We start from the raw sequence: 27731 nt of genomic DNA on the forward strand, positions 1-27731 counted from the left end.
GCAGGTGGTTTCTGCTCTTGGCATATAGCTTGCAAATTTAAATGGGCACAAGCGTAATTCTAGTAGAGGAGCAGCCACAGGGCTAGAGGTCTGAGAATCAAGTCAAAATAAAGATCAGGAAACTTTATGTGGCAAGTAGCTTCCAGGTGGGGAGAAAGCACCCTGGATGTCCATCTACTGCCCGGCTAAAATACTATAAAGCCTTGGAATGCTCTACAACAACATTTTTATCAAAAGACATGTTATCTCTCCATAATCTCTCCTCAGCATTGACTTCCTTTCTCTGTGGTTTATTCAATCTTTTATGTCAGTATCTTTTGTATATTTTTATTCCTCTCCCTTTTATGTTTAAAACTTTGCTGAAGCCATGGGGGAAATACATTAGGTGGGAATGGTTGTCTTTACAGAGCTGTTAAAAATCACTTCAAATGTGAGGATATTAAATAGCCTGGACTCTCAGGGACACCAGGTGGCAATTCAACACCTATTCACTGGTGGTGCCTGGTATGAGCATCGCTGTTATCAGAACAGAATCTCTGATAAAAAGTGTGTGAACAATAGGCAAGAGCTGCACTTGTGCCCTTCACCCAGAAACTGCCATTATTTATATCGATTTCTTTATAGGAAATGTAAGGATATAAGAATAAGAGTCACGACTGTGTCCGTTTTTTAAATATTTGGTGACTCACAGATGTTGCATGGAAATAGTTTACACCTAATTCTCTTACTTCCACCACTTACAAAATGTCTTATTCTAAGTAAATCATATAATTTGGGTTATTTTCCTAAATTATAAAATAATGAAAGATACCATGGAATCCAGGGAATGGATACATAAGGCAAAAATCGAATTCCAAGGATTGTGACTGATCAGATCAACTTTTACCACAGTATAATGCAAAGTAAAGCTATTCTGAGAAAATACCACTTCAAACATTAATACAGAGAAAAACTATGGGTTTATACAAAAATAGATGACAATCTTTTTCTTCTTCTTCTTTTTCTTGTTTTGAGACGGAGTCTTGCTCTGTCGCCAGGCTGGAGTGCAGTGGCACAATCTCGGCTCACTGCAACCTCTGCCTCCTTTTGTAATCACTACTCTCTAGAACAGCACAATGCAACAAAGCACAGGCTCTGGATCCGGAGCACTGGGGCCCAATCCTGGCTTCATACAGCTGTATAAATCTGGGCAAGTTATTTCTTCTACACCTTAGTTTCCCATGAAAAAATGTGCCTCCTTCACAAGGTTGTTACGGGAATTAAACGAATTTGGATTTGCCAAGTGCTTAAACAATGCCTGGCACAGCGTGAGCACTGGCCACTGGCATATCTTCTCTAGAGTGGAATATCTGTGAATGTTGTTCTCTGTGAATGTGAAGCAAACTTAAGTAATGAATCATTGCTTGCCTTTTGGCAGCATGGTGCAGGAATCTAAAATATTTTTGTTAAAAGAAGTTTCTTTATATTTCTTCAAAGTTTTGATATCATTAGATGAGAGAGACAGATGGAAGGGAAAACAAGTGTGTGGGCTATATCTGAGGAGGAGAGAGAGGGTCACACTGCTCTTGATACAGCAAGCATGCAGGAAAGAGCAAAGCCTTGGCAGACGACCTGTGGACTCAAGCAGGCTTTCGGGAAGGATCTGCTTGGTGCTAGGCTTTCTATTGTTCTTTTTACCAAGCGTGTGAGATGCCGGTACTCAATACGTATTTGTGGAATGAGTGAATAAAAAGATGAGTAAGACATAAAATTGTAATCCAGTTGCGTTTTATAAGGCTAGGGTATTAGGATCAGTGGAATCTATATAAATATTGTGGTATCTTAATTATCATTCTGAAATAAGTTACAGGACTTTTCCTTAGATATTTTAGAAATGGGTATCTGGTGACACTGTTGTAGAGATATAAAAATGACTGGCACATATTTCCAAGGATGTTTTCTTTTCCATTTTACTCTATTCTTTTTTTTTTTTTAAAGACTATATTATAAATGTTTTGAGAATAGGAATCCTTTTAGAGTAGGATTGATGCCAGATAGCAGACAGCAAAGCAGACTGTGAAGCTTGCTTATTAAAATTTTACAAGGTCTTAGTGGTTTTGTTGAGCTCAGCCCAAAATTTTCAGGACGTGTTAAAAAGCAGATTGTTTTTAATACATTTTAAAAGTAAGGCCCTCAACCTGAACAGCATATGCTTCTGTATATACACAGAAAGCCTCTGTACACATTTCTACATACACCACTACGTTTGTAGTTGCAATCAGAATTTTTAAGAAGAAAGTAGCATAGCGTTGAAAAGTTTAAAACGAAATAGCCAAATAGGCAATCCCTATAAGAACCACAAGTTTCTATTTACATAAAGTAGCAAAACAAACTCCTGAAACTTGTGAACTCTTAAAAAAATGTCTTGGTTGTGCCAAAGTTGACAAAAATAAAAGATGAGGTTCTGTTTAAGAAAGGAGGAATAGGTTTGACATTCTCTGAAAATACTTTCCCTGCCTATGATATATATTAATAGTTTTGGTTCAGTTTTAGACAGAAGCAAACTTTTAAACGGAAAAGTCAACTTATGGCTCAAGCCAAGAATCAGAACTAAAGAAAAAGACAAGACTGAACAGTAAACAGCAAAAAGTAAGAGACATTAAACTCCTTAGGCATCTCAGGCAGGAGAAAATTTCTATTATAGAATTTATACTATTGCATGTTTAAGCATTTTATTTCATCAAAGTTTGCTTATTTCCAGCAATCACACACACAAAAACAAATTTGGATAATTGCTTTCAACACTTAAAATATAAACTTTTGCCTTCTGCTCACATATGGGGATCAGGGATATCCTTTATGAATAGTGCTTCTCAGAGCTTACCATGAACTGCATATTAAATTAGTTGATACAGCCCAAGGTATGTACTCTACCATTATTTTAAGTATAGGTTTCAAGCATATACTACCTTTATAGGAAAGAAAATGAAGAACTGGTATTCATGAACCAGACAGAAGCCTATATTATATTAGGTAAACAGATATTAAACTCAGAAAAGTAGGAACTAAGAAAAGAAAAAGGTATAAAAGCTAAGAAAATTCACTTCAAAAACCCATGGGAAATGGAGGAGACCATACCTTGAATAACTCAAACTCCTTCTTTGGCATCAACAGCTAATGACAAATGATGAACATAAAATAAGTAATACATAATATATACACACATCAGGCCAGCCAAAACATAAAACAGCAAATAGTTTCCACTGCCATCACTTTAAGTTACCGAGATAGAGAAATTATACACAAATTCTTTATTTTGAATGTTTGCTTGGTTCATGGATTCTAGTAAGGCCAAGTCCCTCTGGATAAGCACAGGACCAACCCCAGGCGTGAATGTCATGAGGAGCCGTAAGTACTGAAGTAAACTGTCATGAGGAGCCATAAGTACTGAAGTAAGTTGTCATGGCAGCAGAAGTATGACCACAATTGCAGCTTTGGACAATCTGTATTTTTTTAAGCCTAGATCTGGTATAAAAATGAATGATTTCACTGCATATTCTATGCAGCTTCTACTCAAATTCATGACATTATTATGAGGTCAGGTGTGATCTTTTTCGCAAGACTTTGAAAATTAAAAGAATTCTTTCTTGGGGAATGAGAAGCCACTCCAGGTTTATAGGCTGTACCTGAGAGAGTCCATCCATTCTTTGTTTACAGACCTGACTCTAGAGAGCCTGTCACAGGTCTAAAATTCCCGAATTTAAAAGCAAGTTAATTCAGATGTTAGGGTGAATGAACTGACCAGGGTCATTGAAATCCTGAAAATGTGGCATGGGCCCTAAGAATGGACCTTCATAGGCCTTCGATGATCAGGAAGACAGAATCTGACCTATCTAATCTATATCATAATTACATTTTAATCTTAAAATCAAGAGAGGAAAAATATTGTAATCCAGCTGAACAAGTACTCATGTACTGGTGTAAGGTGAGATGAGTGCAAGTTCAAGGCTGGTCAGTGGCAGATCATTTAAGAGACTGAAGGCAAGGGCTAAAGATGAACTGCTGGATACCAAGCCATGATCTCAGTGGCATCCTCTATCAAGAGGAAGCCACTAGTGGATAGGAGAGCTGTAGGTAAAAAGACAGAAATACCATTTCTTCAAATGTCAGAAATACTATAGATCAGGGAAAAAAGCTTTCAGAGAATCAAGCACCTACTGCTAAACATTTTGAACAATTTCTAGAAGTAAATCAGAAAACATATGTGTAATTTTCCCTGTGTCTCTCACCATTGCCACTCTCCAAACAATTACTCTAGAAAAAATATATAACCAACTACATCTCAAAATGATCAATACAGAAAGGTGTTTAAATCCTCTTTAAGAGTGATAGCTTTGTAAATGTGTACATACTACATTTTACTAAGAAATCATGCTCACCTGTATAGTATGAGTATAAGGTGGATCAGCACGCCCCAATCCAGATTCTGGAGGTCTCACAATATCCAAAATGTTATTTGGCACAAATCCAGAGTCTCCACTTGCATTTCGAACTTTCCACCATTGCTTCCGATCATCAAGTATCTGTCACGTGCAAGAAAATAAAGGTATAATTTCCATATAAAAGCCATTTTATGAACGAAGTTCCCTAGACTTCAACAAAGAAAATTTTTCTACTTCTGATAATTAACTCAGCATCAACGTAGTGTTGATTGAATGATTCTGAAGAATTACACTAAGACATTTATGAGTATAGAGTAGGTAAGGTATCATTATGGTGAATCTACCCACGGTCCATTTTACCTCCAAAGAACGGTCTGCATTATTTGAAGTACTTAAGGACTAAAGTATTTAAAGGACTTAAGGACTAAAATGACTTTTGGAAAAACCCATTGTCTCCATTTTGGTGATAGAAAGAAAAAGTATATAAAAATTACTTTTTTTCCTTATAAAATTTATTGTGATAATTCACCCTATATATTCAAGAAGATGAACTCTCAATCAGAACCTAACAAAGAGAAGTTGGTGTTGTGGTAGACTATCCCTAACATCATTAGCTCAATGACTGCTGAGTATATCTGTGCAAGGATATAGGATAAAAAAAGAAAATGTCTCTTATTGAACTATTATGTGCATCCACATCTGAACTGATAACTAGCCTTGGCTCCAAAATGAAGAAATATCAGAAGAAAGAGGGCAAGGAAGACAGCAAAGGAAGTTAAAAAGCCCACTCCCTCCCCTCCCCACAAAAAACAAATAAAGGAGTATTCTAAATCTATCCCCTTAGAAGGAGTATCTATATACCTCTTCTAAATAGATGTAGGTATTTCTCAAATACCATGTCTTTAGTAATGTAACACTTTTGAAGGAAAGTTTAGTTATATACCAAAAGAGTAATACAATAAAGCTACATTATTAAGAGTATAAAAAAGAAAAAATTGTATTACCTCTAAAATATCATCCTTTAGAACTGAGAGCTCACTGTTGTTCCTTGCTACAAAGTCATACTTGGATTTGGCATATTTCTTGGGTTGTGTTTTCAGTGGTTCATAATTTCTATAAAAAGAAAGAAAAAAGATTATTATTCTGCTAGCTCTTCCTAAAGGATAAAAACAGAAAACATTAAGACAAGCCAAATCCTACTAGAAAACTTTCTGAAAAGTTACAGCAGTTTCATTTTATTACATTTCACATTATGATAAATACAAGTTACTTTAAAGTTCTTGCTATTAAAATGAACAAACTACGGCCATGGAAAAAAACAAATAATGCAAAATCACAAGGCTAGGTGGTACTTAGAAAAATCAAGAATCCAAGTCTATAAATTCTTTGTCTACTAAATACATATACTGGATATTTTGTTAATTACCATCTCTACCATAAAAGAACTAGATAAAGATCAATGTTAGTATTTTTCATAAAATTAAAGGAGATTGAAAATAATTTCCATAGTGGTAATTTTAGTTATATGTTGATTTCACTAATTCAGGCAATGTCTGCAATTCAGTAACTAAACAAGTAAATTTAAAATTTATAACTCGGCATCAGTTTTTAGAAACACTTTGCCCAGTTATCTAAATTGCAAAAAAGAGAGAGATGCACTAAGTATGAGACTAGTAACACTTTCAAATAAATAAGTAAAATAAATAATTTAATTCACCATAAACTTTTTAAAAGTGTATGGGCCCTATTTTTTAAAAATAAAACTTCCTTCAAAAACCAAATACCTCTTCTAATCATTAAATGAGTACTAATAGACTTAATGATTTAACTAAAGATTACTTTTATATGTAACGCAATACACTTGATGCATTAAATATTTGTATTTTCTTCATCTATTTCAATAATAAAATTACTTTAACCCTTTATTAATTTTACTCCCTAGTCTTCTCCTCCATTTACATTCCCACATTTATTTACACATCTCTACAAGGGAAATAGCAGGTAGAGACTAAAGATGTTAGGTCATCCTACCCCTGTCAAGTTGCCATTCTTTTTTGCTGTCTACCAAGTTCTCTGGAATGTTGAGTTATACCAGGGCCTGCAGAACAGTTGTAGACATAACGTATCCTGTCATCATAGGTTTTTGTTACCTCTTAGGTAGTAACTCCATTGGAGGAGGGAGATAGGGACAAAGAAAAAAGAAGACCAGTATAGAACACCTTATAGACAAGCATGTACGAACAGCTTATTGGCTATTTTTAGTACATTAAAAAGAAGATTGGTGGAAAAGGTGAAATTATGGCGAAGTAATTATTATGTGTTATTAATAATAATAATTTTAAAACTGTGTTCCATGGATTTCCCATCCCTATCCCTACTGGAATAGCTCTGCTTTTATTTACTTTATATATTCACATTGAATCTACTAAGATTTCATTTGGGGGATAAAAGAGATTCAATTACCCCAAACATTAGGAAAACAGTAATTTCAGTGTTTTATCTTCCTCTCTTCCCCTATTTTCCTTTCTCCTGTGATCTGCAAAATAATCACTATTAATAATGGAGAGTTAAGGGACTATAACAAAGTTTTGTTTATCTTGCAGGTCTCAGAAGTGTTTACCTGAAGTGCTTTAGACTTTACAAATCTTTATGGCTCACAGTTTCTTGCCCTCTATAGGTTAAGCATAGATATGACACTGACCATAGTCATCAAACAGGTAATCACAATTTGTAGTTTTTCAGAGGTACCAAACTTTCTTGGCCAGGCGCGGTGGCTCGTGCCCCTAATCTCAGCATTTGGGAGGCCGAGGAGGGCGGATCACCTGAGGTCAGGAGTTTGAGACCAGCCTGTCCAATATGGTGAAACCCCATCTCTACTAAAAATACAAAATTAGCCGGGCACGGTAGCACATGCCTGTAACCCCAGCTACTGAGGAGGCTGAGGTGGGAGAATCGCTTGAAACCAGGAGGCAGAGGTTGCAGTAGGCCGAGATTGTGCCATTGCACTCCAGCCTGGGCGACAAGAGCAAAATTCTGTCTCAAAAAAAAAAAAAAAAAAAAGAGGTACCAAAGTTTCTTAAGAGCTATGGAATGTAACAAAATGTATGGGCTCAGTTTCTGATTTGGAATAATAGATATGTCACTTGATAGAGAGCAGACATATAGAGAGTAGTAATTTGAGAATTTCTCTAAAATACTAATTGCATCTGACAGCAATAAGCTATAAAACTCAAAGGTATGGGCTCTAAATTCAACAAATGGTCTACCTAATGGCATAGTAATTTCACAGAACAGTGAATATACTTCGTATGACATTGTTAAGCTAAATATGTTCTGAGAAACCCTCTGTACTTCCACACTTGAGTCCTGTGGACAAATCATAACCTAACTTAGTAGGTAGATACATTGAAAACCCAATTTAGGAGTATGCTTCTGTAACAATAGCTGAGTCTCAGCCAATCCCAGCAGCCATACTTCAAGCACTCATAGGCCACTGACTGTTCAAATTGTCTGCAAATGCCAAACTGTAACCAGTCCAGCTGTTTCTATACCTCACGTCCGTTTTCTGTACGTGACTTTCCTTTTTTTGTCTATACATTTGCTCTGACCATGATGCATCCCTGGAGTCTCTCTGAATCTGCTGCGATTATGGGGGCTCCCCAATTCATGAGCCATTTTTCCCCCCTTTGCTCAATTACACTGTTAAATTTAATTTGTCTGAAGTTTTTCTTCTAACAGTATCTACTGCATTCCTGCTAGGTTTAAGGTCAATAATTATTTATAACAACAAATTCCAAACCTCTGTATATTTTACATCAGACCACAATTTTCCGAGAGTTTTTCAAAATGATGACAAATTTTCTTAGCAACATAGAACATCAATGATTCATGTATTTATCATAAACTATCCTAGCTCCTATTAAGTCCAGCGAGGCAGAATCCATAAGAATAACTGAGATATAAAATCTACCCACCACTCAAGGTATTCAAAAAAATTCTTTCTATGGCGAAATTCTGACCACTCTAGTCTATTATCCCTTCATGGAATTTCCTTCACTATATTTTATTTAAATTTCTATTTATCAAAGGTTACTAAAAGAAACCTTATAAAATTCACGACAGCCTTCTCTGCGGTGAGGAAAAAAAATTGTTAAAAACAAATGTCCCTGACATCACCTATCCCATCCTACATTAAGTTTCATGAGACAAATATTATTGAGAATTTAGGAGTAAGAAAAGCATTTTTTATCCCAATGAACTGATACTCATTCCTTTTCCTAATGTTAGCAAATGATTATGTTTCTCTTTTTGTTCTGACAGCCAGAAATCTGAAAGACAAATCTGAAATTCAACAATAGTGTCAACTTTTATACTTTATAAAAATTCTCATCTTCCCTCTTAACTTCTTAATTTTATATTTTATTTCATTATTTGATTTTCAATAATACTACTACTTTAACTACATATCATTTAAGTGAGCTAACTGAATCTATTTTGGAAGTAGAAGGGGTACAAAGATATAACTAAATCAATAAACCAAAGTTACATTTCCCTGATACTTGGTAAAGATTATAAAAATCAAGGTAAGCTTTAAAAGACTCTGTGGTGAGGTGCCCAAAATAAATGGAAGAGTTTATTCCATCAGTAATATTATCCCTTATAGATATGCAGGTGAAGGACAGGGAAGTAGTGACTCTGAAATACTGGATACACTCTCATGCACTTATTCATCCAATTCATCAATCAAATAAATCTACACTTATTGAGTGACCACAGTATGCTAGATGTGGTCTTAAAATGGAACCTGATAAAAGTTTTCTAATGTCAATATGTACTCTACATATGCACTCAAGTGGTTTTCTAGCTACTTAGCTGTGGAAAATCATCCAAATTACTGAAGTGATAAAACTGAAAGAAACCTATTAATCTGAAATGATTTCTATAATATTGACATCTAAGACAGAAAGAAAGAAAAAAGAAAATATTAAGATGAGTACTAAGTTAGTTAAGAAGGATTTCAATGAAATAATGTTCAAGCTTCAAAACCGATTTCCAACTGTATCTACTAAAAATTAATTATATAATTAAAACATTCTCACATGTTGGCATTTAAAATATATATTATTCATTGCTGACTTTTCTTTGTACTCAATTTAATGTCACTGGTGCCCTTGGAGTTATACCTGTGTAATTTCTACAGCAATTACTTAAGCATTACCTGTCACCATCCCTGACGAAGAACAAAAATTTTGAATCCCACTTTCTTCAGATTATATTAAGAAAAGAGTGTAGAGAAAGAAATAAAGGGCATATAACTCTTGTGGTAAGAGAGGCTTTGAAGCAGGAAAGTACTAGGCTGAGTTCTCTACCCCCTGTTCACTGAATGACCCTCCTCCTATACCCGTGTTATCAAGATTTTACCTCCTTTTCTCTTTTCTACATGGCTTGGCTCTATGTAGATCTCACTTAACTAAAAACAAGATTGGAAATAAAAAAAAGAGAACTTATTCCAGTTCCTTTATTTCTTCTCATCCCAATTCTCCATCTCTGCCTATATTATATTTTTTAAGAGTGAAAATATAGAAGAATAAATGAAGTATAAAACTTGAAAGTCAAGATAAAAAGATGAAATAGCAAGAATGACAAATAAGGCATTGACCCTCTTTAAATATTTAGTTTATATTCAGTTTAAATATATCTATCTAAAGGAAGCCTTATTTGTTTTCACTGGGTGCAGATAAAGATGGAAACTGTTTCCTTTAAAAGCTACAGAGCTGGAAGGATCCTCAGAGACCATCTGGTACAAACTAATGGAGGGTTTCAAGACAATTCTTTCTTCTTAATGTACACATTTTGTCAGAAGTATCTTTTAAAAAATGGAAAGTCATCCAAAGGCAAAATTTGCACTAAATGAGAATTACAGACTGAAGGTCCAGACATCTTTTGTTGATCAAAACCAGTTTTCTTTTTTTCTTTTTTTTTTTTTTTTTGAGACGGAGTCTCGCTCTGTCGCCCAGGCTGGAGTGCAGTGGCCAGATCTCAGCTCACTGCAAGCTCCGCCTCCCGGGTTTACGCCATTCTCCTGCCTCAGCCTCCCGAGTAGCTGGGACTACAGGCGCCCGCCACCTCGCCCGGCTAGTTTTTTGTATTTTTTAGTAGAGACGGGGTTTCACCGTGTTAGCCAGGATGGTCTCGATCTTCTGACCTCGTGATCCGCCCGTCTCGGCCTCCCAAAGTGCTGGGATTACAGGCTTGAGCCACCGCGCCCGGCCCAAAACCAGTTTTCTAAAGGAACAACTGAAACTTTATCAGCTAATTAACAGATAAAAAGTTTAAAGAAGCAGTAGACAATACAGACACTGTTACCTCTGTTAGCACTAGATCAGACAGTTATCCACAGCTCTCAAAAGGGTGTTCATTAAATGTTACCTATCTACATGGCGATTAGAAGTTGGCTTAAAAGCAACAGCAGCTTCCCCTTGGTCCAGGTGGGGTCCTCTTGCGTAAATGTTGCTACCGAACGCATAGCCATCTGCTGGATGATACTCTGATACACTGGAATGCTGAAAGACAAAGTGGGGCAGATTAAAGAATCACCAAATACTATTTGAATCAGCACTCAGGTCAGTCAACAAGATCTCTCAACTATATTGTGATAAGTTTTCATTTTCAAGTGACGGATCATTATGTTAACACATTATGAAATGGGAGTGATACATTTTTGTCAAAGACTTACTTATAATAAGAAAAGTCATTAGTGCAAAGGGTAATCTTGCTCTTTCTGTTCAAGAAACTGTCACCACTCTAGCAAAGTAAATATTGTCACATGAAAATCAACTGAACTCTATGCATTAAAATTATACCAACTTCTCTTTTCTTTCTATTTTAAAATGATACACAGAACATTATAGTATTTTCAACTTTTTAAAAAATAGCAGCACTATTATCATCTTTACTGTTAAGGGGAACATAGAAAGGCACAACTAAATGGATCTTGATAGCCAAGAGTCCAGGATAAGAGCATGCTGGAGTCATTTCTTTTTTGCAGTTAAGATAATTCAGACAGGAAACTACTGGGAGCGACCAAGAGTGACAGTTGAGATTCACAGGTCCCACTGAGGACCATGGTTTTAAAGCTATAGACCAGCAATCCCCAACCTTTTTGGTAGCAGGACTGGTTTCATAGAAGGCAATTTTTCCATGGACCCCAGGGCCAGGGATGACGGGGATGGTTTTGGGATGAAACTGTTCCTCCTCAGATCATCAGGCATTAGATTTTCATAAGTGTGTAACCTAGATTCCTTGTATGTGCAGTTCACAAGAGGGTTCTTGCTCGTAATGGAATCTAAAGGCGCAGCTCATCTGACAGGAGGTGGAGCTCAGGCGGTAATGCTCGCAGGCCTGCCGCTCACCTCCTGCAGTGAGGTCCAGTTTCTGACAGGCCACACACCAGTACTGGTCCACGACCCAGGGACCGGCGACCCCTGCTATAGAGAATACACACTCATATTGGGGGAAAACAAACAAAAAGTCCCCAAAGCCTTTACATTGTTTCTTTATATGAAAATGAGGTCTGGAAGAAGCATGACAGACACTGAAGCACTGGAATTCCTTGGCTATTTTTGTTATGGATTTTGTGTATTTGTTTATGGATTCACTGGGGCAAAATAGTTGAAACTGGGAATGTTTCAGAAAAGTTTTGGACATATGGTTACCACAGTTAATTCTAATGGCAAAGTAAGCAGGAGGAGGACTGAGTTTATCCACGGACAGGGCAGGTGACATTTATATATACAAAATCAGGATACTGTGCTTAATATAAATACAAATAAACAAGTTTCAGCCATTTAAATTAAAAAAATCTGAGCTCAATTAATTCAGTTTATCATTTCCCTGGGAAAGAGTAGAGGCACTACATTAGATTAGGTAATCTTTAATTAAAGGCTGTTCTAAAGAGGGGAGTGCTCTGTTAGAAGCACCCACACCTTTTGCCCAGCTCTGAACAGAACAGTGAAGTCAGCAGTATGAAATCACTGGGTCCTGTGAGTGACTGGGAATACTGAAAGGGAGAAGAGAAATGATGACAAATGACTAACTGTGATGACTACCAAAGCTTGCTTAGGGTTCAGAGGAAGTAAAGAAGCTGAGTACTGCCACCCATATTTGTCACTCTATGTCACCTATGTCTTTCAATCCTAAACAAAAATCGTAAGATCCTGAATTACCCAAGTCTTGTTGCAAATGCATTTATTATAGTAGCAATAAAGTATAATAAAATCTCTCTTCTAGGGATGATTACATTTTTATGCATTTTAAGTCACCATTACTTGGCCTCTTTTCCAACAAAATCTCAAGGCACAAAATTCCCTGGAACTGCTAGCATGTGTTTTTCATTTTTTAAAACCTCTGAATAACTACTTCAGCCATAAAATGAAATATAGTTTATAACAGGAAAATGATAACTCATTACAAGTAAGGATTCTCAATAATTCCTCTTTTAAAATTACTTATTCAGTGAAAGTAGACAAACTTATATCCTGGGAGCCCATTACTCTCTTCTTAAATACACAAATTGAGAACGAAATCACAAAAGTGAATTTCTGAGGCATACATTATAAAGTGAGTATATTTTCTTATTTAAGATATGAAGCCTATAAGCTGGAAATTTTTTATGATGTAAAAATAGTCAGCTGTAACTATAGCAACAGCAAGTGTATCATAATTTCATGTTTGATTATATTTTCTTTCCTCTAGAAAAACTGCCCTTTAAGTGGAAAGAAAGTTCACAGTGATGAGGCCTGAACTCTGAAATACAGGCAGGGATATATGCTTGCCAACTGAGCAGTGAGGTCATCTTAATTACTCATTTAGAGGGAAGAACAGGCAAGGAATCCACCTCTTCCCTTATAATACAGCCAGAGGAAAAAAACAATTACATTAGAAAAAAATAATTTCAAAGTAATATGTTGCTTTATTTTTAAAGTTTCAGGAATGGAACCAAACTTCTATAATACTATTGTTATTGTCCAAATAATAGTCCACAAAGGGAGCAATTTTTAAAATTTAATTTAGATAAACATTTTGCCTTAAAAGTAGTCACAGGATATAATACACCATGGTTTGACAATTCATTCCTTCATACCACATTTGCCACATTATAAATACCTATGATAGCCTGAGAAAACTCATCTAAGGAATTAATAAAAATAACAGGACTTTGGGAAGATCTCGTCATCATTTACTGTTTTTTCTTCAAACTAGATCTCATTCACCTAATTCTTCAGGTTCTGCCCATCCTATTTGTGTTTGGTCCAGCTTTACTCAGTGTTCGATGTTCTTTTCCAACAAACAAGAAGAGTCACAGAAACATCATTTGTAGGGAATGTGACAAGACAGCATACTCAATTTTATTCTCTCAACTGGATTCCCAAATAGGTTGTACTCTAAAGATGACTAAATACTTAAAAGACAAAATGAATGTTAATATCTCCTCAAGGTGTATAGTTTTATAAATGATCATTTGAACCTAAGGACTAGAGTACAGAAGAACTTTGGTCCTCTAGCAAGGGTCATAGGACTCCAGAGGTTTAGAACTAGGCAAAAGGGAAGAAAGAAAACAAACAGAAGACAAAAGTAGGCAAAGCAACATGAAGAGAAGGAGAGAAAATTATTAGTGGCATTCAGGAAACAGCTGATTGGGACAGGTTAGAGGATCTAGGTTCAGGGAACTGTCTAGAGGGCCTGATAAGGGGAGAGGAAAACAGAAAGAAATAAGCCAAAGGGCAGTAGTGCAATTCCCTGACAAGGAGAGAAAGTCATCCTAAAATAGCTTACTTAGGATTGCCGGAGCCAGGAGAACAGTGGCAACAAGGCGAGGGGGAGGGCTGACAGGCTATAGGAGAGCAATTTGGGTTGGGGTTGGGCTTCACCGAGGAACAGAGCAACTGTCACAAAAAATGACAGAGGCAAGAGAGAGACGTAATTCAGGAGAGAGTAACATTCAGACTTGATTCTAGAACAATTTTCAGATCAATAAAACGAGAACTTGCAATCAGAATTACAAGAGAATACACAGATAATTACACTGCCTACAACGGGTAATGTTAAAAAAAAAAACTGTACCTCGGTGGATAATCTTTTTATTTCCTGTTTGCGCTGATGTTCTGCTACATTTGCCACAGATTCCGCCAGTTGATAAAGATCTTGTTCCATTGTTGCTCCCATAAAGTTCAGCATTGGGGGCTCCCAGCCATTGCGGAACCGTGGAACATATGGTGGAATAAACTGTTCCTTTGGCCACTCTGCTCTGTAGGAGGGAATGAAGGCGTATAAACAATAAAATCTAGGAATGTATCCATACTCACAGTTATCTTCGGTAAGGCTAGACATATACACGCACACACACATAAACAACAAAAACAGCACATAGACCTAATCTGTCTTCCATCCACCCAAAAAGAAAAAGCAAACGTGTTTATGCCAGTATTTCACACCAATAAAATGAAAGAAAGATTGAAATCTGTTGCATGATCTGTTTTCACAACATTGCCCCAGTTCTCTGTTAAACTCAAGTTCTTAACATGGGTATGGGATTTAAAAATTTGTGTAAGAAGGGAGAGTGGAGCTAGGAGTATGCTAAGTATTTAGAGAACAAACTTCTCTAACATTTAAAGTAGTTTCAGATTCCTAACTTTCCCTTCACTCCCCTCCCATCATTATTGAAACCTCCAGGTATTAGACGTATCTTTCAAAAGAGAAACAGCCCAGCAAGTTCTTAAGGTTTATGATTTTTAAATTTATGAAGTCCCCTAAAATGAAACAGACAGCCAGTTTTATAAATTAAATGTATCAGCTCTGTTTTAATCAGTAAAGTCAGCTAATCTGTAATCACAATCATATCGGTTCATCATTTAATGACACTGAGTGAAACTTATTTCTATAAGATCCTAATCACTCATGAACCACAAAAATAACTAGGACAAAAACGAGGGCTTCGTTTTTGCTAGAATATGTTGCTTTACCTTTCATATTTAATTCTTCATGTTATATTTCTACTATGATGAAATCAGCCATCTTATTCAGATTGTTATAGATTTTCATGGTTCTTTTTATCTTTATGAGTTTTTAAATCAGTCAGTACATTCATTTCCAAAGACTCTTAACAATCAGGATCTAAAATGACCCTTTCTGCATGTTAACAGCTAATAATATATTTCGTTTTGATGTAGTTTTTTGAATGTTAATTTTCTTATTTTAAGATAGAACCCTAAACAAAGAAATTAAGGAGCCTGAGCTATATTTGTAACGTGAGGCCTGATCAATTTAATAAGCTTCATGAAATTAAAGGATGCCACCTAAGCTTATCATAAAATCATAACCTATATAAATCTAATAGATTTAAGTGATCTATTTACAATTGAATATTATTCAGCCATAAAAATGAAAGAAATCCTGTCATTTGCAGCAACATGGATGGAACTGGAGGTCATTCTGTTAAGCGAAATAAGCTCACTCACATGCAGAAGCTAAAAAAAGTGGATTTCATGAAGGTAGAGAGTAGACTGGTGGTTACTAGTGGCTAACAGGGATGGGGCAGGGTTACAGGGAGATGAAGAGAAGTTGATTAATGGATACAAACGTACATTGAATAGAAGAACTAAGACCCAGTGTTAGATAGATCAGTAGGCTGACTATAGTTAGCACTAACCTATTGTACATTTCAAAATAGCTAGAAGAGAAAAACTCAAATGTTCCTAGCATAAATATTTAAGATATTTAAGGTGACAGATATCCTAATTACCCTGATTTCATCTTTATACATTATATGAATGTATCAAAATTTCATATGTACCCTGAAAATAAGTACAACTATTAATAATGTATCAGTTAAAAATTATAAAAATAAAAAGATTTAACCAGTTTTATACAGTATAAAAACAGTATTATATGGCATACACTGTGCTATACTAATACATAAATAGTATAAATAAATGTAAATATTTTCAATTTAAAAGCAACAACTGCAATGCTTTCAAAGAATTCTCTGCTTAACTATATTCCAACACAAGCAACTGTCAAAATCCAAAAAATTAGTGGAAAAGTTTGTATATGTTTCAATAGGAGAAAAATGGAGAAAAAACATTATGAATTGGCCCATGACTCTTAGGCTAGCCCATTCAAAACCATTAGGAAGATAAATGTCTAAGTGGCCATACTAAGTGATTTGTTCTAAGTGGTGAAATAAATAAAAAGATTTAGATAAACGAGCAAAGCAAAAATTATTTATTTACAATCATCAAATTAGAAATATTTTCTTACCTTGCCTTGCTCAGCAAGCATTAGCACTACAATTGTTAATAATCTGTCTTCCATAATCACTTTATTGACAAATGTACAATACTAAAAATTACCCACTCTTCCTTTTCAGTTCCTTTTCAGTTCCACTGTGACCCTCTAGTCCTGAAGAATACTGATTTATAAGGAGCCTCTAGTAAAACATTAGCATCTCGAAAGGCCTCTGCCTCCAGTTACTTCTGTCCTTGTCCTTGCTAGCCTCAACTACCAGACTGACCTTTCGAAAACATAGATGTCATTATGTCACACCTCTATTCACAAAGTTATTGGTTCTCCACAGCCTACAGAATCATGCTCCAACTCTTTAGCATGGCACTGAAAGCCTGCATAATCCAGCCCTTAACTCTATCTGCTCATTTTAATACCCTCCTCCTCCTGCCCTTCCACAATCATCTGCTACCCGAAGTCCATATTCTAGAGAAACACATCTTCATCCTCTCTTCCCTTGACTACCTCATGCTTTCACTTCTGCTTCTCTCTCTAGCTGGACAGGCCCCTGCCCTGCTATGGAATTGTGGAAATCCACTCATCCTGCTAAAAGGCAGTTTAGCAAACTAATGATGAATACTGACTCCAGAGCTACATGGCACGAGTTCACATCCCTGCTCTGTCACTTACAAGTTGTGTGACCTTGGGCAAATTACTTATCCTCTCTGGGCCTTACTTTCCTCATCTGCAAAATAGGGATAATAAGAGTAGTTATGTAAAGTGCATGGACTAGCAAGCACTGTGCGCGCGTGCGCGTGTGTGTGTGTGTGAACTATATGTGTACCTGTCGATTTTAAACGCCAGCTCTTCTTTGAAAGCTAACTACCCTCCTGTCTAAATCTTCTTCCTGACTGCTCCCCTTGCCAACCAACAGCATTTTGTTTATGACTCACTCCTGAGGTATATCATGCCTTATATTACATACGCTTCTATCTCTTCCACTAGATTTGTAGCTTTTAAGGGTTTAGGCTTTTTCATCCTATGACACTTAGCCCCGTATGTACAAAGTTAAATAAATGTCTCATTAGATCCATGTAATAAAGAACGGTACTTAAGGCATTATAGGTGGCAAATGCTGAACCCATATATGCTTACCTGGCTTTCATCCAACTTCCTCCCAAAGACATCCACAGCTGCCGTTCATCACCATTGACAGTATAATTTAAGAAATCAATTGTGTCCTTAGTCAATAGGGGACTAAGTACTGAACTGGCTAGTTCAGGACCTCCTGTTGCCTGCACCACCTAAAATAACAAACCATTTTTAGCAAGAAGATGATTATTCTTTGTGTATTTTCAAAATGTATAGACAAAATGGCAGATATGCCAAAATATGCACTACTTTTTAATAGTCATATTACATTTTGATGCTGTGCAATATGCTACCGAATGAAAAACAGCTTGTCAAATCAACTTGTCCAGCCCAGCAGTGCTTTAAATTCTAAAAGGAAAGTTCACAATTTAACAACTTTCACAGCATCTGCCTATGGGCTGCATATGACTATAGTTTCTCTGGAAGATACTAAAGGCTATGCAGAGAACTCTAGATCAGGTGATTTTACTATCACTGTTTTTTTGTTGTTGTTGTTTTAAATATGTGTTTCTCTACTGGCAAATCTATTATGCTAAACTTGAAAAATACAGTTCCCAAGATGAATACTATCAAGAGAAACAATACTATCAAGAGTTAACAGTCTATGGCTATGCCTATACAGACACATAAAACATAAAAGGATTCAGGGAGGAAGGTGAAACAGGAATGAGAACTGGTATTCTGAATCTATGGTACTTTTCTCCAGAATTATTTTTGGAAAATTTCCCTGATTTAATATGGATAATTTAATGACAGCAGAAACAAACAAACAGGTGCAATTCTCCGATAAGTAAAATGAGGATAAGTAGATGTCCAAAAACGGCTCTAAATTTACTTCTTATGAGTATTTTCTGGCTTAGAAAAACGGTAGTTATCTCCTAGAGCAGAAACCAGAGTCCCTTTATAAAATCTTCCCTTCTCAGAGATGTGGCACAAGAAGAAAGGAGATTTTTTGAATGGCTCCAATCATCCAGGTGTTCTCAGCATGCTATGCTGTTCTAGGCCTCTGTGTATTTGCACATGCTGTTCCCAGTTCCCCAGAAGGCCCTTCCCCATTATTCAGAACTCTACTCAGGTCCCAAGTCTTGGGAAAGCCTGTGTTAACCCCACAGTGTAACTCTGATGTACCACTCCCCACCCTGCATCCTCTAAATAATTTAGGCGTATTAGTAACACATTATACTATTACACTGTAATTTATGCATATGAGTAACACACTACACTGTTACACTGTAATTTATGCATATGAGTAACACACTACACTGTTACACTGTAATTTATGCATATTAGTAACACATTACATTATTACACTGTAATTTATGGCTTTTCAGTTTCCCCTCTTTGAGGAGTTGGACTAAGACTTATCTGACTTTCAATTGCAGATGATACAGTGGTACTGGAATGAATGAAAAAAGATGGCAGATAAAGGAGGAAAGCTAACCCTTATTTGAGCACAAAACCTACCCTGTCTACCTAGCATAGTAATTTTTAACTTCCAACCTTGAACACATTTCCAATAAATATGTAGGAATAAGAGGGAAAAGTAAAACTAAAGAAAATGAGTAGACGAATATAAAAATCTCTGATTTGACAAAGAGGAAATAAAATGAAAGAAACTGTAAATGAAAGGTTAAGAGCCATGGTTCCCTCTCAAGAACGTGTGCAGGCACACGTGCTGTGGCTATGCTTGTGTGTATATGTCTATGCTGAGGGAAGAGGAGAGCAACTTGCAGGTGTAAAGCCACATCATGCCTGGCCAGTAGCAGGCCCTGAATAGATGTTCCTCCCCATCTCCCTTGTCCAAGTAAAATGTCTGGGGCCCTGTAGGGAGAACATTAAATGGACCAGCAAAATATTATGATTGTAGGGACCATTAATAAGGAGTAATTTTTGAGAAAAGCAGAGATACTGAACATTGGCAAGTAAACCAATATTTTCAGGTACATAACCTGATCACAAAGACCAATTTGTATATGTCAGGGAAACCAATCTTGTTATGTTATAGCTCTACTCTGTGTAATGACTAGATATCTACATATGGTCTCTGAAAGTGTGTGAAATAAAGAAGAGGCAGCAGAAACTACTTTATAAAAATGTTAAAAAATAAGAAATATAAATTTTGTTAAGGAGCTAGTATCAGTTTCTTTGCATATGTATCCCCTTGGTCTCCGTCTAATTTTTTAAAAGCAATTACATAGCAAGAATTATTCAGAAATAATTAGGCAAGTAGAAATCTGATGCTCCATATATAGCAACAACATATGGAAGCATTCATAAATTACTGATGTACTCTTAGACTTTCATCTTCTAATGCCTTATTGCTTAGCTTCTGACATTCATGTTGATAATGTTACTTACTTTCCTATGTTTGTAAAGCAATACTCATTTCATATTCTACTTCAGGTCTTGTCTACTTATCCCTGGGGAAAGAAGGATGACAGTTATCCTCCCTTACTGCCTCTTGTCAATCTTACTTGCTGGTTCTTCCCATTCTCCTAACATCAGATGCCCAGGGCTCAACCAGTCCTTGGCCTGATTTCTCCATGGAACTCCAAATTCACATACTCAAGTATAAATTCAAATTTCCCCATCTGGATGCAACTCAATTTTGATATGTCTAAAACTGAATTCTTCACCAACCTCCAAAAACCTGCTCTACCCAGTCTTCCCATCTTGGTGAATCATCACTCATCCTGTCAGTCTTAGGCCAAAAAGCTGGGAACGATCCTTGGCTCTTGCACAGTATATCCAATCTAGCAGCAAATTTATAACCAGATCAGACTTCTCACCACCTTCAACGATACTATGTCCAAGCACCATAATCTCCCATCTGCATTATTTTAGTAATGACCCTAGCTTCCTCTTCCCCAAAATTTCTAAACATTATAGCCAGGGCAATCCTTTTCTGCTGAAAACTCAATTGTCAAAGGTCTCCCAATTCCTGATACAGACAAACAAGATGTATCTTCCTGTTACCCTGCTGATTTCATCTCTTTCTAATCTTTTCTTCCTTCATTCCGTTGAAGTTACAGTATCTACGTATTCCAAGAACATCCTTTGCATGTTACCACCTCAGAACATTTACACATTAACTATTCTCTGTCTGGAATTCTCTTCTTTCAGGGATCCACATGATCCATTCTTTACTTACTTTACTCCAATGACATCTTCTCATTGAGGCTTCCTTTAACCAACCCTACTCAAAAAGTGCAACACTCCGTTTCCCACACACATACATACATGCGTGCATCTCCCTGGAGAACTCCCAGTTCTCCTTCGCTCCTCTATTTTTCTGCATAGCATGTGATTTTTAGACTACTGTATTACTCAGACATTTATTTAGGTTATTGGTTACTTATTTAGGTTATTGGTTACCTATCTGTGCTACAATATAAGTTCTAACAGTGTAAGAATTTTTGTCTGTTTTGTTCCTGATGAGTTACTTTAAAGCCAAGCACAGAGGAGGCTCTCAATTTGTATTTGTAGAATAAGTACATAAATGAATAAACAAGTCAGAGACAGTTCAAGAGATGAAGGAACACCTCAATAAAAAGAACATGGGTCTCTGAATGACTTCATGGAGCAAACCATCCATGAAGAACTAGACTTCTCATGATTATTTTGTGAGAATGAGAAAAACATCTACATTATTCAAGGCACTGAATATTATATACTAGTATACATTGAAACACTGGTATACAATAAATCTTTATTTACCATGAAGAACTAGACTTCTCATGATTATTTTGTGAGAATGAGAAAAACATCTACATTATTCAAGGCACTGAATATTATATACTAGTATACATTGAAACACTGGTATACAATAAATCTTTATTTATTTTCATATCCCTAGCACTGTCAGAGATACCAGTTTCCTCAACTATAAAATAAGGTGCTTAAACTAGATGACTTATAAGGTTCTTTTAAATTCTCAAATTTTACCTTCTTGATGTTTACACAAATGGCAAAGAAATAGTACCCAAACAAGGTAATGAAGAAAAGCAGTTTAGATAATACAGACAGACACTTGGGGTTAAAAAATATACTAAGAATGATTCTTTCTTAAACTAATAAAATCTCACCATATTTAATGGAGTAAACAAAAAGTGAACCAAATCTGCAGCACTAGGATTCTGAATATGAGACTTCAGTTTGGCCTGCAACATGTAGAAAACAGAAAATAGATTACTATCAAGCAAAGTCAGACACTCAGAAAGGTCCAACATAGACTCAGTTTCATTTTAAATATGTTCTTTAGCATGGATAGAGTGAGAATAGAAGTCATTGTTTTTCAATCAAGTCTCATAGATATATATGTTTTAAAATTTGCTGTTTTAATTGAAGGCAAATCAAAACATACATACCCCCCAAAAATCCATAAAAACAATTTTATTTCTTAATTTAATCAGAAACATCCTAACAAGACTTTCATCTTTTTCATTTATTTCTTCTAATTCTATACACATAAATTTCACTTACCAGAAGGTTAAATCCATGTTTAAACTTTTGGAAACAGTCAAGAAATTCATCAGGAGGTGGAGGTTTTGCCCGCAGCGTTAAAACACCCTCTAATGAAATAAGCAAGAGGACGAGATCAGAGCAAAATCCAAGAAAATTTATTAAATGGAAAAACAAAAACCACATTTATGTCTGTAAAATTTGAGGATCTCATCAGACATGCTACCTAGCTACTGGGCTACATCTCATAGTCTGATTGTAAGAAACTGAGAAGATACAAAGTTCAAAATGGATTGCTCTGTCTTTAGGCACTACAAATTACTCATTTAATTCCATAAACAAACATTGTAGCTTTTCTCTATGGCAGGCATTGTGCTTATCATTGTGAAGGGTATAAAAGTGAGTAAGTGACAAGCCCTGCCTTAAAAGCTAATGAAATACATGAATCAGATAAATAAGACGACAAGTACCAATCGTTATGAGAAGAGACTTACCTGGTTGGGAGATAAGGAAATTGATACTTAAAAGGTATTAGTTGGAGAAAGTAGCCTCTAAGATGGGATTTGAAAAAGTTTGGTCCAGGGTTATGTGGGAAAAACATCATGGTTGTATAAAAACAGCATAAGCAAAAACAAGGAAAGGGGGAATTGCATGTATATGAAACAACAAACAAAAGCAGACAAACATGAGAATGGAAGGGTAGATCAAGGTTAGATTGTGGATACCCTTGATTTCCAGGGTGAACAGTTGTACTTAAATCCATAGAACATGGAACTAGCGTGCTTTACAGCAGAAGCATGAAGTGGCTGAACGCTTTTGAAGACTGTTCTCACAGCATGAAAAAGTGGAGGCTTAAAACTGCTTAGAAAGCAGGGTAAAAAAAAAATGATAGTAGATTGAACTGGATATGAAAATTAAAAGGGAAATAACTATACAGGAGATGTTGAGAAAATAAAATTGATGTTGGCTACAAGCTAGAGAATGAAGTCATAGAAGAATCTGTGGTTTTCAATCTGGGTGATCAAGAGGATAGTATATCTTTCACAGAGAATTTCAAAAGGAGTAAGTGGTTTATGATACCAGAAAGCAATAGTACTTAATTTCAGAATATGTGGAGAGGAGGCACATTCATGTATTCACATGTAGAAGATAAAGCCAAAGGTGATATGCTTATCATATAAATATGTGGTAGAGAAAGATTTGGAAATTATCTGTAACGTAAGGGATATTTATTTACTATTTTATATCTTTCCATCTCTACCATTTTGTCAGCGGAAGTATAAACATTACTTCCATAAGTTTAATTTTATATAGCTGAGGCCATTTTAAATAGCTGAATAGCAGCATACTTCAAAATTGTCTATATGTGACTTCGCATGTGACCTGAATGTACTGTTTAAAGTTTTGTGATAAAAAATTTAAATCCGTTGAAACTTTTAAATATTTTAATAAGTCAACCCTTTTATTTAACAAATAATATGGTTCTAGTTTATAATAGAATAAATTCAAATATAAGAAGAATAGAGCTATGTCTTTCTTTAACAGACACTTAATTTTACAATAACTAATCAAAACTACAGACAGATGATCACTGCCTGAATCTCAGAGTCTCTGCGATTTAGGTAAAATATTCCAGGACCTTTCTTCACTATATAGCTGACTTATAACCAAAATGGACTCTTCCTGAGTTCATCTTACTCTTTGCCTAAATCTCAGGTGCTACCCCAAAACTAGAAGAGGAACCCTAGTCCACAATCAATGAAGTTTTGCTAAGCAGTTCATGAGGGTCAAAACTCTGCCTAGTACCAGAGTTCTTTTTTTTTTTTTTTTTTTGACACAGAGTTTCGCTCTTGTTACCCAGGCCGGAGTGCATTGGCGCCACCTCGGCTCGCTGCAACCTCCGCCAGGTTCAAGCGATTCTCCTGTCTCAGCCTCCTGAGTAGCTGCGATTACAGGCACATGCCACCATGCCCAGCTAATTTTTGTATTTCTATAGAGATGGGGTTTCATCACATTGGACAGGCTGGTCTCAAAATCCTGACCTCAGGTGATCTGCCCACCTCAGCCTCCCAAAGTGCTGGGATTACAGGGGTGAGCCACTGCGCCCAGCCAGTACTGGAGTTCTAACCAGTCATTAGAAGATTAAGAAAATCCAACTTACCTCCTGGTCCTTTCTTTTTACCTTTCTTATTTTTCTTCCTTTTAGAAAGTTCAGAAAATGCTTCTGCTGCTTTTTGGAGTTTCGTGATAAAAAATTCAATGTCATCCAAAATGTGGTTTAAGATTTGCTGAAATTAGAAATCATAGAATAAAATATAAAACAAAATGTTTACCTTAGCTGTACACTGTTAGTAAATAATAGAAAGTTTTTTTTTAGAAAAAGTAGCAGCCCACATGCCAATTTAAAGTTTATTACTAATTACAAGAATCAAACTAAATATACCTGTAGCCAACATCTGACATTTACATTTTTCTTTAGCTTACTTTTGCTCTATTTTCAATGTCATCAAGGAAGCATTCACAATAACTACTCAGATTATTATTTTCAATTGCTCTAATTTTCCCAGTGTTCTCCCACACAGTTAGGAGGAAAATTCTAAACTACGTTTTGTTAGCAGAGCACTGACATTTGTGCTTTACTGATAAATGTTCCAATAAAGCACTGACAACATTATTTCATGGAATTAAAGGTACACAGATTGTTGTGATAACCTAATAGCTAATCTATGATACTAAGCATTAATAAGAATTTCCACATGACAAAATAGAATTAATAATGCACCATGCTATCAGAGATCACTGGAATGAATTTGATTATCTTACATACTATAGTCTTACTTGCCTTTCTCCAGTATGTGTGAAACCTGACATTCTTCTAATTTAAGACTAGAAATTGGGGTTAAATAAACTTTTCAGTATAACACGTAATAGTGTGATATAAAAATTGAATTCCAAATTTCAAATTCCTTTCAGTATTTATTTCTCAATAAGCTAGTAACATGCGTATAGTATAAAAAGTAACTATATTAACAGTATATTCTGTATCTCATTTACAGAATGAGAATGCTATAATAAAGCATTTACAGCATTCTCATTCTGTAAATCACTATGAAGAAATGAAAACAAATGTAGCATTATCTTTTACAAAAGCATTACGATTTACAAATCTATCCTTTAAAAATGCCACTTAACTTTTTTGTTTATTCTAAAATACATTGTTAATAAATGCCAAGAAGACATATTAAAAAGATATTTCAATTATGAATTACAAACTATAATACAATAAAAACTGCACCATTCCTGACAGCTAATAATTCAGCCTAAGTTCCAACGTAAACTAGTTAATATGCTGATTCATCTATCACAGCCCAAGTCTACTAACTAAATACTGGCATAAAGGCAAAAATGCTTAAGGCAAAAACTAATTCAAAGGGCATAACCATCACTGGAAACAGAAAATACAGTTTCCATAAAACATCTTTATTTAAATCAGCTTCATTTTCTTATGAAGTTTTTTTTCCTCTTAAAAAAAAAAAAGCCAATGATCTAAAAGCGACTCCTATACTTACCACATCTCTGTCAATGCGGGCTGCCATCATCTCAGGCGTTTCTTCCTGCTCATGATACTGCCTTGGTTTCTCAACTGTAGAAAGGAGAATCATGTCTTTCAACCTTTTACTCACACAATACCAATATAGGCAATTAAAACATAAAAAATTAGTTTAAAAGGAGGACCATTCGCAAAAGGGAACACCTCCACTGGATACACAAGTCAAAACTGTGCTCATCAGCCATGAAATGCATCCTTGTCAACACTAACAGGAGCAGCTGGGCAGAGCTTAAGTATTGGTCCTCTCACCTTTATGATGTTTATTTAACTTGTAATATCCCCTCTATTCTCTCTCTTCCCTGAGTCAGCTACCTGTAGAACCAACCTTAACTTAGCACCATTTAATTCCTACACAAGCCAGAAATATAAACCAGCAGTTAAGCTTTTACTTCTCAAAAGCTGGTCAACTAAGTTCTAATGCAACAGGGCTATAATTTTTATACATTCCAATACTGTGAACACAGTAAAGCTTTGGGAGTTCTGACAGCAGAGTGCTTCTTAAAATTTAAGGGTAATTAAGCTTAAAACCCACAATATTGGGCTCATTAATTTGAAGCTACAAGCCTTAAAAGCAGACAGAAATTTTCACATTAAAAAATAAATATCCATTCAAGATATTAAGGTTGCTCAGTTGGCTACAGCATGATGTTACTCATGAAGTTATTATCATGAACTCCTTCCTGGTATGAGTCAGTTAATACTACCTCTAAACACAGAGAGTTGTTACAGATATTTCATGGAAGAATAAATTTTAAAATATATGGATGGAACAACAGAAATATAACACCACAAATGGAAATACAACTCATGATACATCATCATGACTCATGATGTTCAATACAGAGAACTGCAAAAAAATATTGGAAACTTTGTATTGCTACTCTTCCTATGCACTAACTTTACCTATAACTGGAACACTTGCCAACAAAAAAAAAAAGAAAGAAGAAATCACCATGTCTGATGAAACTTAATTAGTGGCTGTTAACTACTTTAAGATAATTAAAATTTCTATCTATGAAATCTTGCCAGTTAGCTACTATTTTACACATAGTTAGCTGCTACCTTGGCTGTAGTGGACTACCACAGAAAGCACTAAGTTGAGGTTGAAATAGCTATTAGGAACTCTACAGAGGTCCCCAAAAAATATCATTTGGAGGGCACAGTGACAGGGAGATATGGTATTTCTTGGGCTCTGTCAGGTCTGAGACACAACTAGGAACCCTAGTGCCACTGGCGCTATTCCACAGAGATCACCTTTGGAAGTCAGGGGTAGATATACCTCAGGGATTCAAAGGAGAAGCAGTTCAGCCTGAGTCAGCCAGAGCCTTCAGAGGAACCAGAAAGACACTCCTCTTGAGGGGCTTTCCAACTAAAAACTGGACTGGATCCAGGCCAAACCTGAATAATAAGTCTTCTGTTTAGTCTAGTGGTAAAGTAGAAGTTCTGAAAGCCTTATCTCACTTAGTTTAAACAGATGACATTGCAGAAAATATTTCAGATAAAATTTAATGAAAGCTCAGAAACTCCTAGGGATAAATTCTCTCTTTATTATAAATTATATTAGGTTCAGCAGGGCACAGTGGCACATGCCTGTAATTCCAGCACTTTCGGAGGCTGAGGCGGGAGGATCACGAGGTCAGGAGATCAAGACAATCTTGGCTAACATGGTAAAACCCCGTCTCTACTAAAAATACAAAAATTAGCCAGGTATGGTGGCACGCGCCTGTAATCCCAGCTACTTAGGAGGCTGAGGCAGGAGAATCACTTGAACCCAGGAGGTAGAGATTGCAGTGAGCTGAGATTGA

The 27731-nt window shown here is 35.9% G+C and overlaps 1 protein-coding gene across 3 annotated transcripts in view; it reads right to left on the reverse strand.

Moving 5' to 3' along the window:
• EPS8 (epidermal growth factor receptor pathway substrate 8) overlaps positions 1-27731 on the reverse strand; it is a 169488-nt gene that overhangs the window by 15043 nt on the left and 126714 nt on the right. For all 3 annotated transcript variants that reach the window (XM_011954460.1, XM_011954473.1, XM_011954464.1), the window contains 9 exons: positions 25886-25959; positions 24478-24604; positions 22338-22426; positions 21941-22015; positions 17859-18007; positions 14544-14727; positions 10851-10984; positions 5426-5534; positions 4419-4562 (listed from right to left, as the gene is read on the reverse strand). In XM_011954460.1, coding sequence (XP_011809850.1) covers positions 4419-4562; positions 5426-5534; positions 10851-10984; positions 14544-14727; positions 17859-18007; positions 21941-22015; positions 22338-22426; positions 24478-24604; positions 25886-25959 — 1085 coding nt within the window. The remainder of the gene's footprint in view (positions 1-4418; positions 4563-5425; positions 5535-10850; positions 10985-14543; positions 14728-17858; positions 18008-21940; positions 22016-22337; positions 22427-24477; positions 24605-25885; positions 25960-27731) is intronic.

Source organism: Colobus angolensis, unplaced genomic scaffold (assembly GCF_000951035.1).
Source record: "Colobus angolensis palliatus isolate OR3802 unplaced genomic scaffold, Cang.pa_1.0 Scaffold11, whole genome shotgun sequence".
Classification (NCBI taxonomy): domain Eukaryota; kingdom Metazoa; phylum Chordata; class Mammalia; order Primates; family Cercopithecidae; genus Colobus; species Colobus angolensis.